General features: G+C 53.8%; 1 protein-coding gene across 1 annotated transcript; it reads right to left on the bottom strand.

Moving 5' to 3' along the window:
• Window positions 1–1,599: 1,599 nt before the first annotated feature.
• On the bottom strand, window positions 1,600–10,507 carry MAP1LC3C (microtubule associated protein 1 light chain 3 gamma). The gene is made up of 4 exons (XM_045084658.1): window positions 7,856–10,507; window positions 7,698–7,753; window positions 7,438–7,544; window positions 1,600–4,754 (listed from the first exon to the last, which is right to left on the bottom strand). The coding sequence occupies exons 1-4, from the start codon at window positions 7,911–7,913 to the stop codon at window positions 4,466–4,468; spliced, it is 510 nt and encodes a 169-aa protein (XP_044940593.1). The 5' UTR covers window positions 7,914–10,507; the 3' UTR covers window positions 1,600–4,465.
• Between the last annotated feature and the right edge of the window lie 6,869 nt (window positions 10,508–17,376).

Below are 17,376 nucleotides of genomic sequence, written 5' to 3' on the forward strand. Positions count from 1 at the left end.
GTTGTGTGCTTACAGAAGGGGCAGGGGAGTGGATGGAGCACGATGTCTGCACTTTCCAGCCTACGAATCACCTGAGTGATCTTGATAAATTGTCGATTCCCATCAGTAGTTCTGGAGACAGCCCTGAACTTCTGCATTTTGAACCAGCTCCTAGGTGAGGCTGACCCGTGTGTGTACAGGTCTAGAGCAGGCTTGAGCTGTGGTTTTGAGCAGGGAGCAATTTCACCCCCCAGAGGACATCTGGCAATGCCTGCAGACTTTTCAGTGTCACCACAGGGGTGAGGGGACGGTGCTACTGGCATCCGTAAAGAGAGGCTGGGGTGCAGCTAGTGCCCTAGGATACCACAGCAGCCTCCGCCATGGAGAATTACTTACCCAAATTCAGTTGTGCCCAGGCTGGGAAGTCCTGCCCTGAATCTGGAATCTAGTCTTGTGGAAGCAGCTGAGGTCCCCTAACTTGGAAGAGTTTTGCTGGGAAATCGGTGTGAACTGGCTTCTTTTGTTCCTGGAGGGAAACAATTCACACCTAGAAATCTCCCATCCATGTTTCAGAAGCAAATGAAAGAAAGGTGAGTGAGCCCAGAGGAGACTTGGAGAGTATGAGCTGTGATTAGGAGTGCCTGTGGACCTATGGGTCTCCATTCAGTCAGGGACTAGCCCAGCAGCCTGGGAAATGCTGCCCTTCCCAGCTCAGGTAGGACCAAACAACAACAATGAAAAGAAACTTCTTTCTTACATGATTTATCCCAGGGGGTCTCTCTCTCTCTCTCTCTAAGATTTTATTTATTTATTTGACAGAGAGCACAAGGCAGGGGGGAGGTACAGCAGAGGGAGAGCCAGGCTCCCCAAGGAGCAGGGAGCGCGATGCGGAACTCGATCCCAGAACCCTGGGATCATGACTTGAGCCAAAGGCAGATGCTTAACTGACTGAGCCACCCAGACATCCCGCCTGGGATCTCTTGATGAGAAAATTATTACCATAAACCTGGACTAGGGGGTCAGCAAACTTTTTCTGTAAAGGGTCCAATAGTAAACATTTTAGGCTTTGCAGGTTATATGGTCTTCATCACAAATTCTCAACTCTGCCATTATTGCCGAGAAGCAGCCAGAGACTATGGCAGAGAAATGGTGAGGCCGCATTCATTCCAGAAGTCCTTTATTTACGCAGATAGGCCCCTGTCTGATGCTGGAGGCGGCAGTCTGATGGTCTCTGGTCTAGGCGCTCAAGGCAGTGGGATCAGCTTTAGCTCCTACGTTAGCTGAGCCAGAAGCGAGCGCATTCTTACCTGCCCTCCTTTGGTTTTATGGGAGTGGGGAGAGGTGGCCAATGACTTTAAACAGGCAGCAAAACCCTAACGGTTTCCTCCCTGACCTGATCACCGCGGAAACAGCCAATGGCACAGTCCCGTAATTCTGGTATCTCCCTCCGAAGCTGACAATGCAGGTTCTCGAATTTATCACCAAACATGAATTAGCCAGATGTGCTCAGCATTACTGGGAGCCGCAGGGAATCCGGAAGAGGAGAGTCACAGTCCACTATTCTTAAGCATTTGTTGTTGTTGTTATGGTAATAAGACACAAACCCATAATCAGAGCAAATTCAAAGTCCATAGGTAGATAATTTATTAAAACCGCATGTGACACTTGGTTGGGCATTTGGGAAGAATGGAACCTGCATACATTCTTCTGTTACAAAATAAATTCCAGCTGGCTCCAGTACTTCAACTTAAACAAAGTGAAATCATTGCTGCTGGAAGTAAACTCGGGATAGGTATACATTGTTTCTAATCGTGGAGCAGGAAGAAAGTTTCTGTTGAGAAAGCAACCTCAGAATCCTCAAGGAGAAGATAGCCTAAGGATAAAACCCGGCTATGTGAGAAAGTGTGCCATAAACAAGATCAAAAAGAACTGGGTGATTATTTTAATACTCATGGCGTATGAAGAGTGAATTATTCAACTTTGTGAACTCCTAAAAATCAATAGGAAATGAATACCATAACAGAAAAGTCATAATTTATCAAAGGAGCCATTGCCAGTTAATCTTATGCATCTGAGTAGATGTGAAGAAAATAAAGAAAAAAAAAATCCCGCCCCAAATCAATTGAGATTCATTACCTAGGGATAGGTCAGCCGCAGTCTTGGTTCCCTGGATCACGTGCCCCTCACTGCTCCTTCCGAATATGGCCGTCCGGGAACCCACACTAAGAGAGGCCCCATGGAGCCCCTCCAGGCTCAGTGGAGCCCAGCCTGGAGTCATTTGGGCCCAGGGGTCCGATGAGAGACTGAAGAAGCTTCTGCATGATCCTGGTGCCCAGCTGCTCAACTCACTCCTAATCTTGGGTCTCCCAGCTGAGTCCCCAGATGTCAGGGGGCAGAGACAAGCTGAGGCCACCGTGCACTTTCGGAAATCTTTATCCACAGGTGCCACAAGCATAAAAATAGCTGGGCTGGTTCGATGCCACCTGTGAGTTCTTGGCTGGTAGGTGAGACAGCAGCAGGACACCGAGCACTGCCCACCACAAACCAGGCAGCCAGAGGCTGTTGCAGGAGGGAAGCCATACTGGGAACGGTCTTGGACATGGAACAGACCCCAGCAGCTCACCCGGGTGCCACCCAGCATGATAATGATCTTAGATGCTGGATTCAAGGGTAGGCACGGAAACGGGTAAGGCTGAGAGCAGGAGCACCAGCCCCGGGCACCAGCGGTTAGGTGGTTGTCCAGGGCCAACCACCTCTCGTCAAGGTCAGAGTCAGTCCGGGGACATGGATTCATTCTGGAAGAGTATTTATTGCTCGAGGCGAAGCAAGAGGATCTGTCTGGACGGGGAGTCTGGGAGGCATGTTTCACTTGGCAGAGGGCAAAGAGGACTCAATGAATGGGTGTTAGAGGAAGTGAGCAGAGCCGTCGAGGGGGCAAGCCAGGCAGGGAGAGGACAGCCAAAGGCAGGAGAGAGGGCAGGCTGGCCGCCTGGGAGTCAGGAAAAGCAGCCTGGAGCAGGACAGCAGATCCCGAGAGTGAGCGGGGGACACAGGCCAGCTCCATGCTCCTGGGGGACGTAAGCGGGGAGATCACACCTTCCCTGAGCCTCTCTCTCCGGTTGGAACACGTCTCCTTTCCCGCTTAGCACCCTTAGAATGAATTCCAAATACCGTAGCAAAGCTGACCTTGTAGACCTGGCCCCTGGCTAAGTGCTCTCCCCCTCCCCCACTGCCACTGCCCCAGAATCCCCTCTGATTGTAAAGCTCACATGTTTGGACCTGCTCGGCCACTTTCCCTCCCTGGCATGATCCCAGAAGCTCTGTCTGGCCATCCTACAGCCAGGATTAAATCTGCGAATCACCTTCTGTTTTGTCCTACTTTTCTTGATTGTCCTTACAAGCATCCGAATTCATCTTGAATATTGCCTTTCCTCCCTCCCTTCAGTCGAAGGGACTCCTGAGGGCTGGGACCTTACCTGTGTTGGTCAATGTTGAATTTCCACGACCTGGAACAGCACTTACCATTTAGGAAGTGCTCCAGAAAAGGTATGTTGAGCATACATGAGCAAAATTCCTTTCCCGACGAACTCCTATCCATGCTTCAAAACCCAGCTCGAGTTGAACACCCTGCAAAGCCTCCCCCTGACAAATACGCTGGAGCTCGCTGCTGAACCAAACATTCACCAACATTCATCGGCCAAGCTCTGCTGCGCTCCCCATGGGCTGAGCTGGTGAACATGGGCTCTGCAGCTTGGCAGCCAGCTGGAACTCGCCAAGTAACCCCCTCAGATCCGGGCTAGTGCAGAGAGTGAGGAGTGCGGGCAGCTTCCAAAGCCAGACTCCCCGGGCTCCCATCCCAGCACACCCTGCTGTGTGTGAATTTGGAAACGATTTTGACCTTTCTGGGCCTCCATTCGTCATTGTCTACCGAGGATCACAATAATCAGCCACAGGGGGTTGCGATGAGGCCCTGAGACACAAGGTGCCTGGCACGCAGCAAACAAGCACAGGGGTTCCGTGACTTTATACTGAACGGGGGCATCTTAGACACAAACACACAAAATACAATCTAAGAGGAAATAAGCAAGTCAAGTGAACACAGTGGAAACACAGCGATCATCTCTGTAAGGACACAGAGGAGGCCCCTGCCCCCGGATGAGCCCGTTCACACCGGCTCCATGTGGGGGCTCCACAGGGACCCGACCCCCGCCCGATGGTCCCTGTGACCGAGCCCACGTGGGACTCCTCCCCACACGGGGCTGAACTCAAGCTCCCCAAGGGCCAGCCGGCTCCACCACCAAAGTCACTTAAAATCCATCCCCAGCTCATCGCAGAAAACCGTCACACAAGCTCACCGTTTCTTACTCGGAAGAGACTCAGTAGGTACAGAATCCCAGGAGCCCCCCCTGTCTCAGAGCGCGCAAGAGCAAGGAGCCCCACAAAGATACAGGGACGGCCGGACCTCCTGTCGTGGGGGCGCTGCCGATCACAGATGTGCAGCACGGCTCCCTGGATGGCCCGACACACACACAGGAGGCGCTCCATCCCTCCACGGGTTCAAGGACTGCTTCCCGACATGTCCTGGAGAGGACGGCAGGGTCCGCCCTGACCCCGAGCAGCCGAACACCTCCTGGGAAGCGTAGGTCACGTACACAAAGCCGTCCTTGTCCTTGAAGTCCCTGTAGACCTCTGCCATGGTCACACTCATGCTGACCAGGCTCTTGTTGTTCACCAGCAAATAAAAGGCTTCCGTGGCCCCGAGGACCAGGCGGCTCCTGGATGGGGAGGAAGGAGAGGGCAGGACGGGAAAACTTTCAAGGGGCAGGGAATGGGCCCCTGACCCAAGGCCGGACTTAACCTCTGTTTGTCCGCCGCAAACACGTCTACCCAAGGAGCCCACCTCCCCGCGCGAGTGCACCGTCCTCAAACTTAACAGTTCCCCACGAGGGCTGTTGAAAATGCAGATTCCTGCACTCCACACAAATAAAATAAAAATTTTATTTGTTTGTTTGTTTGAGAGTGTGTGAACAAGCAGGGGGAGGGGCAGAGGGAGACGCAGACTCTCTGCTGGGCACAGAGTCCGATGTGGGGCTCGATCCCTGAGATCATGACCTGAGCCCAAGTCACATGCTTATCTTAACGCACTGAGCCCCCCAGATGCCCCTGCAGACCCAGGGATTCTGATGCAGCTTGCGGGATCATGACCCTCCGGAAGACTCAATTGCTCCCTACTCCTTCCCTGCAGATTTAAAAGACCATTAAGTCTTCCAGTTGGGCCGAAAAGGCGAGACCGTCCTATCACTAACTAGGAGACATATCAACACAAAAATGCTAAGCAAATAAGCTGGTCCTTGCTCTGAAACCCAAGGTCTGTACATCCCCGGACATACAAAGGCGATTACAGTATCTCCCAGCACCTCACTGTTCAACAGCCTTGGGATGACATTTGGGAAGGTCGCTGCTCCTTCTCCGCCCACCACCTCTCCTCCCCTCTCAAGGAGAGGGAGAAGCGGCAAAGTTCAGTTGGACGTGCTGTAAATGTCAAGTTGGGGCCTGGCTCATCCTGCGGTGGAGGACAGCATGACCATGGGGACACCCAGGTAAGGGTTCTGTCTCCCCGCGGCACCTTCCGTTTGCTTGGAGACGCAGGCACAGCCTGCGCTCTCTGGTCTCAGAGCTTTGGACTTTCTGAGCTCGGGCTGGGTGGCTGGGGACACAGGTGGCTGGAAACTGACTAATTTTACAACCAGATACTCCCTCCCAACATAGCCCCGTGTTCAGCTTTGACAACTGCATGGCTGTTCGGGGTTAAAGCAGTGGCTGTACAGTGGAAGCAGGTGGATCTGGGACAAGTGCATGACCTTCCGGAGTGTGCATGACCTTCCGGAGTGTGCATGACCTTCCCGAGTGTGCATGACCTTCCCGAGTGTGCATGACCTTCCCGAGTCCGCACGCCCACCTCCTGTATGTTGCCTTTTCTTCCTCCCTCCCTTCTTTCCTTCCTTCCTTCTTTTTTTTCTTTAAGATTTATTTATTTGTTTATTTATTTGAGAGAGAGAGCATGAGCAGGAGGAGTAGAGGGAGAGGGAGAGAACCCCAAGCAGACCCCCATCAAGCGTGGAGCCAGTGCAGGGCTCGATCTCACAACCCTAAGATCCCAAACTGAGTGGAAACCAAGAGCTGGACACGTAACCACCCAGAAGGCCCGCTGTGCTCTCCTTCGGGGTGGGTCTTGGCCTCCTCCCCTGGAGAAGGGGGTTGAGGGCAGGGCTTTCTGTCTGTTCTGTTCACTGTTACAAAGACAGAGTCTAGGGGCGCCTGGGTGGCTCAGTGGGTTAAGCCTCTGCCTTCGGCTCAGGTCATGATCTCAGGGTCCTGGGATCGAGCCCCGCATCAGGCTCTCTGCTCAGCGGGGAGCCTGCTTCCTCCTCTCTCTGCCTGCCTCTGTGTCTACTTGTGATCTCTGTTGGTCAAATAAATAAATAAAATCTTTAAAACAAACAAACAACAACAAAAAAACAACAAAGACAGAGTCTAGAAAGAACAGAGAACTAACTAGTGCTCACAAACGTCCTGGAGCACCCCGTGTTGGGATGGGGCGGGGGTCGGGGCTGGTGGGAAGGAGAGGGTGACCCCTGTATGGAAAGGAGGAAAGACTGGCTCTCGGAGCTGAGCGGGTTGTTTCTGAGGGAGCTGGGGGAGGGGATGTAATCCTAATGTTCCCTCAGCCGCCCTGTTCACACCCAGCCACGGTCCCCTTCCCTGAGGAGGGGGGATCAGGATGCTCTTACACAACTCATCAGGACAAACGCACACTCGTGCTGAATTTTGAAGACACGAGCAGCCATGCAGTGTGCGAGGGCCGGCCTCTCCGGACTTTCCAACCCATCAAGAATCACCCCCCAGGGGTTGCATTCACATTAGCCCCAAATCATTTTTATTGAAGCCGTGTGTCGGGTGACACTACTTAACCCTGTTAAGCTTTAAAAATGGCTCCATTTTCTTGGCTGTGTCTTAGCCCCAGGGAGGAGCACGTGTGGGGACGCCTTCCCTGTCCCCCCTCCCAGAGTCTGAGCAGTTCCGGGAATATCTGCCTTTGGAAGAGGTCCCCACTCCCCCACTTTAAAGGCACTGTGTCTCTCCTGGGAAAATGCAGACTGGGTTTTAAGCAGCGTGTGGAAAAAGGGATCTTCTGCACTAGTTCCGGAGCCAAGACGACCTCCGAAACTTCTTAGAAAACTCGGCAGCTTTTACTCTCTCCACACTTGGTGTCTGTGGGGTTCTCGCACCTGTATAAACCACAGCATCTTTCCCGGGCACTGCAGAATCTAAAAGGCGAGTCACCTTTTGGAAACTTTTTCTCTCTCTTCAAAACGCCCCCAGCCTCAGAACCAAACCAACTAACAAAGCAAATGGAAAAAGCCCAGCACACTCCCCGACGTTCACTTTGGCACCTACCGGACGACGCTGAGGAACTGGGTCATGGTCAGCTCCTGCGGGACCAGGAACTTGGTCTTGTCCAGGGGAGGCAGGAACTTCTCCCCGGGGTAGCGCTCCACTATCACCTGTCAGAGGGTCAATCCCAAGAATGTGACTCCGAGCTCTCACCATCTTAGAAGCTCAGAACAGGGAGAGACAGTGGGGTCCCCTCACCTGCTTTTTTTTCCCCCCCAAGGGACAGGGTGTTCTCCTTTTCAAAGAGCCCAATGGAGTCTTACCGGGATCTTGTTTGGGAACTTTGCCCGGATTCCAGCAACTTCCTCTTGTCTGGTTGCTATGAATATTTCAAAGACAAAAGAATAAATAAACAGCAAGAGAAGTCTGTACCCTCTTCCCTCTCTCTGGCGACCCAGACAGCTTCCCTTAAGAGTTTTACCTAAACTCTTCCTCTGCTTGAAGGGTCTGAGGATTTGGGTTTTCTGTGGAGTCTGCATTTTGTGCAACAGCTGTGCCTGTGTCTGACTTAAAAAAAATCCCCACAGCCGGGACCTAACTCATTCCTCCAGCTGCTTCCAAACCGCCCGCAGGAGCCTAAAGGAGGCCCTTATGTAGGGCTGTGTGACATCAGGGCTCCACAACCCGCCCTCCCCTCCCCTTCCCCGGGCAGGAGGAGGTCAGTCCCGAGGATGGAGACCGGGTGGAGACCTGCGTTTGCTGCTCAGACAAAGTCACTTTGCTCACGATCAGCTCAAGATATTTCTTTGCTGGAGACACGAGGGGTCACAGTAGAATCAGCGGCTGCGTCACCCAACAGCTACAACCGGGCGAAGCACTCTGGAGAAGCCAAACAGCGGTTGGCTAGGCGCCATCTCATGCTTTAGGAGGGACCCATCTTGCCGGTGGGCCGGGACTGGGCTACATGACCCCCAGCAGTCCTGGCCAGTTTTCACGGAGAGAAACATACTCAGAAAGGTATAGGCATTTGTCCAAAGTCACACAGCCAGCAAGAGAAGCGGCTGGGATTAAAGCTCTCATTTGGTACAAAGTAGGGCACACTCCGTGTAGACTGGAGTTTTATCTTCTCTGCCATGGAGGGGGAAAGGAAGCCCAGCGACCCCGTCCCCCCCAACAAGATCTCCCTTCAAGAGATGAGAAACGGAGGCCCATAGAGGCTAACCCGTTTGCCTGGGATCCAGCGGTTTATAAGAGGCAAGACACAGATTTCCCAGGTCCCAGCGTCCAGGGTTTGCTTCCAGAAACTTGTGCACATCCAGGCCGACCTCAGCACTCCAAGTGAGCAGATGGTTCCTGCTTCCCACACCGACTTCCCGGCAGAGTACCGCGGCAGTGGGGTCCTCCAGTGAGCAGAGAGCGACCGGGAGGAAGGTGACGGTAGGTCCACGTTTGCTTCGAGAATCCCAGCGTGAATCTCAGCACTTCGGTTAATACTCAGGAAAGGACATCGAGTGATTAAATGGTGGCATCACTGCCAAGTGGCCTCATCCTCTGTCTTTAGAAAGGGCACACGCGCTTATGGGGCTGGGAGACAAGGGGGAAGTGTGGACGGGAGGAGTGCAGCCGGGCAGCTTTCAGAAGCACCATCTTGTTGAAACCTCAGGTGCCTCGGGGGCGGGAGGGGCGGGTCTGTGCACCCTCAGCCCGGACTCCCCGAGGTGGGGGCTCCCCCAGACCATCCAGTTCCCAGGACCCACAGCGCTGACTCCAGGCCTGGCCCTCCCAACTCTCTCCTCAATTTCTGATCGTAGGTAAATCAGTCCACTTTATGAACTATGGTTTTCCTTGTTGCAAAATGATGATTTTTACCTGATTAAAATGGTCTGTTTTACCCAAGGCGGAGTGGCTAAGTGGGAGTTGGATGAACTCATTTACGCGAAGCAGCTGGCAGGGGGCGGGTCGCTGGGGGGGGGGGGCTGGCCCCAGATCCCAAGCTCTCCCGCACCCGCCCTCCCCAAAAGCCCCCCAGTCCAGCAACCGCTGTGAGGCCTGAAGCCTGAAGGAAATCGCTCTGGATTGGGGCCAGGGGAAATAAGTCCCAGCTGCAGTGTTTGGTCCGTCACTATTAGGACCGAGATGTGCCCTCACTCGGGATAGAACGGGGCTAAAGGGGGTAAGAGAACAGGGACGTGGGGAAAATATAAAATAGGGCCACAGTCCTGGAATGTTTTGTCGTTCAGCAAGAGAGCGGGCTAGATCGCGTTTTCCTTTGTGCAAAAGCTGCTTTTTTGCGGGGAGCAGGGGACCCGTGGGTGCTGTGGGGCCCCATCGTGCTCCTCGGCAGAGGGACAGGACCATCGTCCGGAAGGTGACCCACGCCAGAGGACACAGCGTGGATGCCGCAAGGCCTGGGGGAAGGAGACGGAAGAGCCGCGGGGTAGAGGCTGGAGGGGCGCCCGGGCCTGACCCGGACTCCGGCTACTAACGTCGTCCTAAGCAAAGCCCAGCTTTCCTCTTCCTGGACGGGCCCGCGGCGGGGCTGTGGACCCGAGCTGGGCAAGGGCACGCTGATTCGCACCCCCTGGGCTGGCCGGCGCCGCGCCCTCCGACCTGGGGCCTGGGCGGGGGTCCGGGGGCCGGAGACAGCGGGTCCCGCGAGACGTTGGGTGGCCGGGCAGGGGGTGGGGGCTGGGGCGTGGCTAGCAGTGGGGGGTGAGGCAGACCCGTTTCTCCCCGGCTGTAAACACGCCGGTGTCCGCCTTCCTACAACAGCAACCTGCCCCCTTCCTTTGACTCGGCCGGACACGCGGAAGGTCACGGGAAGAACACCTTGGAGCACAGGCTCGGGGCCCAAATCTGGAGCTTCAGGTCGTTCCTTCGCGGTGGGAGCGCGCCCGTGCCGCTCTCCTGGGCTCGCGGGACGGCGACGGCGACGGGCGGGGGCTCGGGCTGTCCGTGTGCACGTGAGACGGCGCGGTGGGGCTCCGCGAGCGCGGGTTCTCCGCGCCGCCTCCCGGGTTGCCTGCGGCCGGGCCGCTCCGCTCACACTTCCTGAACCTTCTGCAAGAGCTGCCCGAGCTCACGCACTCCCCTGAGCTCGGCGCCGGTCTTCTCCCTCCGCGGTGCTCTGGAGTGGACACCAGGGCGCGCTCCTGGGGCGTCAGCACCAACACACACAAGCACCTCGCTAGGCCCTTATCACGTGATCTTGGATCCATCAGGGTGTGGAATTGCGCCATTTCTCCTTCTGAAAAGTCTCATCTTTTGGGTTCCAGGATCCCACTTTCTGGCGATTCTTCCCCCTTTTGTCCCGCCACCTCACCCCCCACCAAACCTGCCAGCTCCCCTTAAGGCTGCTAAGGAGATAAGTGACTGCCCACTTATCCGTAATAAACCCACGTTTATTTATGAGAATAGAACCGTTCATAGAACATCTCTAGGTTGCTGGATCTGTAGTTTTCTGGGGTCTGCTGGAGCTCACGGAAGCCTCTGGAACGGCAGCGTACTGGCTGTGCACACTGTCTTCAGTGAGCCCCCCAACCCCGGCTAACGGTGCTTCCAACCCCCTTGCTGCCCTAAGCCCTCGCTGTGTACAAACCTTAGAGCCACCAGAGCTCCTGCGTCTTGAACTTGACATTCCTGCAGTCCAACTCCCGTCCTCATCTTGCTTTATGGGTTTTCCTGGGATGGCTTGAATCATTCCTGAGGAGTGCCCTCAGGTGACTCAGTTTCTTTAGTGTGATCACAAGGAGCCTGTTCCCTGCCAAGTGTAGATGTGTAGGCTTACGAGGGACTAGGACAAACCCAGATTGCTTTCCGTCCTGTCCTATGGTGGTCCCGGTCATTCATCTGTCCCGGCTACAAACTTTTATTCTTGGGGAACAGGTGTGGGAAGTGAAGTGCGAACACCTCGGAGAAGTGGCCAGGGCGGGTGGGAGGGCTTGAGTGGAAGGAAGTCTCCATCAGCGCCTCTGTTTCCGAGAGGGAAGGTTCTGGAAGCCTGACTCCTCCATGGACTTTGCCTGCACTTTGTGGCTTCACAGTGGCTGTGTGGGGGGGTGGTGGCTGCTGCTGCTGCAGACCCCCAAGACTTCCCCTCCTAGATAAGACACATCTGCGAGGTAGACAGAAGTTCAAACTTCATTTCCTTCTATTTTATTTTCTTCATCAAGTGCCTTTTAAGATGCTGCTTACCAACGAGACTTGCTTATCTGATCAACATGGAAGAAAACACTTTATTTTGAGTCAGACCATCAGTGAAAATAGAAGCTTCTAGTTCCCAGTCCCAAATTAGCCACGGAAGGATGACATCACTTGAGCTCAGTATCTGCTTAGTTAGCCAATGAGATCATTTTAATGCTGGAACGTTGCCATCCTGTCCCCCAGTAGCTATGAAACAACCGAGGGCAAGACCTTGCCTGTCTGTGCAGCCCCAGTACCTAGCACAGAGCCTGGCATGCAGGTCATGCTCTATAAAACTAAATGCATTTCTCTGCATGCAAACCACCAACACGGAGCAGTGCCCAGGCACACAGTGGTGTTTGTTGTGTGAAACTCTGCACACAGGGACGGCGAGCTCATATCCAGACCAGGTGTTGGTTACGGTCAGATGAATTGCGACTTCTTCCAGCAGTGAAACGAGGCCGGTGGCGTCTCTGGCTACTGGGTGACCAGTTGGCCTCCCTGAGGACTCTTGCGATCAGGGCTCCAGCATCGGTGTCGGGCGGGTGATTGGCCGGGGGCCATCGCGCCGTGGGAGCTGGGCCTGGAGAGTTGGAATTCATGCTGCTGGGCCCGTGCCTCGTCTCCATCCCATGGAACTGCCCGCGTGCATCTTCCTTCACACAGTCACCGTTCTGACCCTGGGGAAAGTGGGTGTTGGTGGCCAACATCAACCGGCTAACTGCCCAAATCGTTCTGTGTCCTTGGCTGTCGAATGCTTCCTCGGGGGAGCTGCCTGCTGGCATTCTCGTGTGTTATCAAGATCTCCACACTTCACATCTATGCCCATAGGTGCCTCCTCGCGTTTCTTTCCTAGATGTCCCTCTCCCCCTTCTTCATGTTTTATTCTTACAGCCCCTGAACCATCAGCCAAGACACTTGCCACCACCCAGAGTCTGTAGAATGAGTGGGCATATGCTGCCCAAAGCGCTGCCCAGAAGCAGGACTGCCCCCCCCCCCACCGACTTCGGTGTAAGGTACGTCAGCTCGCACCATATCCTGAGCCTACACTTCTGTGAATTAAGTGTGGCCTTCTCCTTCCTCTGTCGGCTGACGGGAGGCAGCCCTCCCCAGCAACGGCCATCAGAGTGAATGAAGGAAGGACCAGGATACAGCGGCAGTGAGTTACACGGGCTCCGCGCTGCCTGCTAATGGAACTTTCTGTGCTCTTGGCTCTGTGGATCTTTTCCTAAAATGTACCCCTTTGGTTTTATTGATTTAATTAAATTAATTAATTTGTTTGTTTGTTTAAAGATTTTATTTATTTATTTGAGGAGGGAGAGGGACAAGCTGACTCCACGCTGAGTGCAGAGCCCGAAGTGGGGCTTGATCCCATGACCCAGAGATCATGATCTGAGCTGAAATCAAGAGGCAGACACTCAACCGACCCAGCCACCCAGGCGCCCCTCCCACTTCAGTTTTATGATGGATTGCTGCTGCTTATAACTTTGTGGGTCAGACAAAATCTCATAGTGGCCAGGTCTGGCCACGTTTCCTCTTAATGTCCATGGTCAGCTAAATTTAAAAGCTGAATCATTCTCTATAGCAGATGACATGGCTATGCTTTGGGACCCTAGCAGTCTAAATGGTGACTCTTTCCTTGGGACTGACTATAAGTGACCCAACACAACATCTTTTTCCATCATAGATACCATGAGGTCTATGGGGTCATATGGCCTGAGTCATGGCGGCTGGGGACAAGAGTTCTTTCTTGCTGTGTCTACTGTCAAAGCTGACAACATGTTATGTCTTCTCGTATATTGTCATGTGCAGAATATGCAACCTTTAGAACCCGAAAAGGCAATCAAGCATTGCCTTTCCGTCTTTGTAGTGGGAGGTGTGCTGTGGAAGAATTTGTTCTTGACTACTAAGAGGATGTCGAAACATGCCCAGGCCACTGACTCCCTAAAAGCTTCAAGGATTAGGCAAGCCCCTGACTCACTGAAAGATTTATGTCCCACCTCTGGAAAGCATGTGCCTCCTAAAGGCTCCCAGTGTACTCCCTACTTCTCGTTCCTCTGATTGAATCAACATCATATACTGGACCTCTTACTTGGAATGTCTAGACAATTTTTTTCTCTTCAGACAATAATATGACAGAGGGTAGGAGAATTCAAATAGCCTGGCATTATCTGCTCCAAGTAAATGCAAAATGTTTTTAGTTCTTTTTAGTAGGGATGGAAAAGAATGTATTTGCAAGACCATGGGCATATCTCATGCATCTGAAGCTATGTCAAGATTCTCCAGCAAATCTCCTACACCTGGCAGAGCAGCTATGGTGGGTCTTCTGTTTGGTTGAGTTTCCAAGAGCCACCCAAGCATCTTGGTCGTGGCACCATCTTCTATGTTCCTTGCCAGGATATCAAACCCTTGCAATAGGGAAATGCTCCGACGTCAGTAACTTCTCCCTTATCTAGTTGTATGTTCTATGTCTCCCCACGACGCATACCTCCCATCCACCACATTTAGAATCAAGACCTATACATTCTGTCCTGGCTGCAGGGGTACAATTTGTGAGGTCCTGCCCCTCTCCTACTGGCCATCTTGTGCTACTAACCAGGTTTGGGTCATAACTGAAGGAGCTGGGTGGTGTCATATCCTGAACCTAGTCATTAGCATACTGGCCAGTGTGGCAAATGCTAAACAGGGACACCTGTTCCCTTGTAGGGTGAATGTCTCTGCATGATCTTCGGGTAAGGGGGAGGAACTAGCTTTTACCTGGAAAGAGCAGATCTGATCTTTCAAGAGAACCCAGGGGCTCAAGAGTTTCGAATTAATTGACCCAGATGTACCTATTCCAAGTCTCAGGCTCCAGTCCTTCCCTGCCAGGAGACTGGCCTCAGCATAGCAAACACACCTGCGCTGTGAATTCGTCCTTCTCTGCAGTCTGCAGTTCTATTATTCTTTTAATTATGTTGTGGCCCTGATCGTCAGCTCCCTCTGTCCTCCGGCTGAAGGAGAGGAGAGTCTCTTCCTGGGAGGTCCTCCGGATTTCATACTTTGCTTTTTTTTTTTTTTTTTTTTTTTAAAGATTTTATTCATTTATTTGACAGAGAGAAATCACAAGTAGATGGAGAGGCAGGCAGAGAGAGAGAGGGAAGCAGGCTCCCTGCTGAGCAGAGAGCCCGATGCGGGACTCGATCCCAGGACCCTGAGATCATGACCTGAGCCGAAGGCAGCGGCTTAACCCACTGAGCCACCCAGGCGCCCCTCATACTTTGCTTTTAATTGATGATTAATTAACATGAGCCTTTCTTTTACTTTCTGGACAGCATCATAGCCCCCAGCAATAGCTATGCAACTCCATGGTCCTTATAATTACCCTTTGCTTTTTAGTACTCAAATTCCTAATACAGTGTGTCTCCAGCGCACCCCTTTGCCTGCCTACTGCCCCAGTGCCTTAGCACCGCCACAGCTGGGGGATTAGAGTCTCAGTCCTGGCCTCTCACTCAGCATGCACCACAGGCTTCCTCTGCCACCTGTTACCTCACTCACGGAGCTGTACCATTTGGTCCTCCTTGGGCTGGGGGTCGAAATTAACATCACAAATTCACAGTCCTCTTACTCCATTGTCTTAGTTAATCCCTCTAAAGACAGGTCAAAAGACACACCTGAAGGTCAGAAAGTTTAAGTAATTTTCTCCAGATCAGCCAGCTGGTGGGATCTGAGCCTGTGACTATAGTGCACCCAACCCCATGACAATATGTTTGCCATACTGGAATTTTAAGTTAGCTTAAACTAGAGCCATCGCCGTCATGGGGAAGACACTCCCTGAAACGTCTCCCCAGCAGCTCCCAGTTCACTGCCTGGAACCTTGACGCCTTCCGCTGCAGACATCCCCAAGTTTGTTTGCTGTTTTGTTTGTTTTTTAACTATTATTGAGGGAGAATTGACATAACCTTGTATCAGTCTCAGGTGTCCGACGTATCCATCTGAGATTTGTATGCATTGCGAAACTGAGGTCTAGTTAACACGCGTCACCTCATAGAGTCACACTTTTTTTTTTTAAACTTGTGATGAAAACTTGTAAGATTTACTCTCTTAGCAACCTCCCTAATACACACATCATACGGTATTTGTCTTTCTCCGATTTATTTCACTTAACATAATGCCTTCAAGGTGAGGAGTCTCGGGGTTCGGGTTAAGACAGACCCTGCGCTGGAATCTCGCCGCGAGACCAGGAACCCGGTCCCCAGCGCTGTTCGCGCGCCTGCGGCCCCTGGAAACGAAGGCTGAGCGGCCCCGCAGGCAGGATCTTTCTAGATTCTCCGGTGCCCGAGGAGGGAGCCGCCCCGCCCCGCCCCGCCCGCACGTGGTTCCTCCGCTTTAAACCCGCGGCAGGTGTTCGCTCCGGGGCCCACCTGCGGGAGCGGGACGGCGCGGGGCTGCTAGTGCCCCGGCCGCCGGCGCGTGGACCGGGCAGGGAAGTCTAATAGCGAGCGGGAGGGAGCCCCGAAGCTGGCGGGGGAGGACCGCAGGCCTTGGCGGGGTTGGGGGGCAGGAAGGAGCCGGAGCTGGAGCTCCCAGGGGCCAGCGGCGTCCGCACCTGCTGCGCTCAGGGGCCGCCCGCCCTGCCGCAAACTGGGCCCCGGGCCTGGCGTCTGCTGGGAGCCCCGCTTCTGGCATCTTCGGAAGCTGGGGGGGGGGTGTGTGTCGCACGGCCTCCCCTGAAGACCTGCCGCTCGGAGCCCCAGCGTTCCCCCGGCCCGAACCCGTCACCCCGCGACACCGGAGTCCGCTGCGTCCCGGTCTCCGGCTTCGGGAACATTCCGTCTTCTCGTGGAGCTTCAGGTTTGATCGTTATTTTCCCTATTTATTTATTTATTTATCGACTTTAGATTTTATTTACTGATTTACGAGAGGGAGAGGGAGACGCAGACTCCCCGCTGAGCAGGGAGTCGGAGGGGAGACTCGATCCCGGGACTCTGGGATCGCGCCCCGGGCCCAAGGGCAGACGCTGAACCGATTGAGCCCGCAAGTGCCCCAGGTTGGATCTTTAAAAGTAGAGACCGTTGTTTTGGCTTCCCAGTATGTTCGTTTTTTTCATTACGAAAACGCTTACAGGATGCGCCCCGCGGGATGGGCGCCCTCCACCCAGCCGGTCTTGGGCATGCCTCGGAAAAGTAAAAACAAACAAGGCTTCGGAGCTCAGGCCGTCCACGGCTTCGTGGGAGGCCGAGGATGACCTGTCACGAAGGGGGGCCGTGGTGCCCGGAGAGGACAGGTTGGGGGGCGGTCTGGGTTTGCGGTTGCAGAGGGAGGCTGGGGAAGGCTTCCCGAAGAAGCCGTATTGAGGGACATACTTCAGGAATGACTAGGCCTGAGTCCGGCAAAGCGAGGCCGTGGTGGAGGTGGGCTGTGGGGGTTCCGGAGGTGTCTGAGGCAGAGGGAACAGCATGCCGGAGGCAGGATATGGCATGGCGAAGGAACGGTTGGAGGCCACAGTGACCGCAGCATTGACAGCCAGGGCTGCCCAATGTCATGGGAACCCACGGGCCCTGACACGTGATTCTCGTCACAAGGGCAACGAGCAATCACCTAAGCAGAATGTAATGGATTAAATTTGCAATTTGAAAAAAATGGTTCAGGGAGGCAACCTGGGAGGCTCAGTAGATTACGCATGCAGCTCTTGATTTCAGCTCAGGTCGAGATCTCAGGGCCCTGGGATCGAGCCCCTGGTCAGGTTCTATGCTCAGCAGGGAGTTGGCTTGAGGGTTTGTTCTCTCTCTCTGGCTCTCTGTCTGCCCCTCCCCCTGCTCATTCATTCTCCCTATCTCTTTC

This window comes from Mustela putorius, unplaced genomic scaffold (genome assembly GCF_011764305.1).
Source record: "Mustela putorius furo isolate JIRA1106 unplaced genomic scaffold, ASM1176430v1.1 tig00000785_pilon_pilon_pilon, whole genome shotgun sequence".
Lineage (NCBI taxonomy): Eukaryota > Metazoa > Chordata > Mammalia > Carnivora > Mustelidae > Mustela > Mustela putorius.

What these genes read in the sequence shown, in the direction of transcription:
- MAP1LC3C (XM_045084658.1), bottom strand. Translation starts at nt 7,913, where the DNA reads ATGCAGACTCCACAGAAAACCCAAATCCTCAGACCCTTCAAGCAGAGG. An exon ending in AGTTCCCAAACAAGATCCCG is followed by an intron (nt 7,545 to 7,697) that starts GTAAGACTCCAT and finishes ACCCTCTGACAG; the next exon opens with GTGATAGTGGAGCGCTACCC. An exon ending in CAGTTCCTCAGCGTCGTCCG is followed by an intron (nt 4,755 to 7,437) that starts GTAGGTGCCAAA and finishes CTCCCCATCCAG; the next exon opens with GAGCCGCCTGGTCCTCGGGG.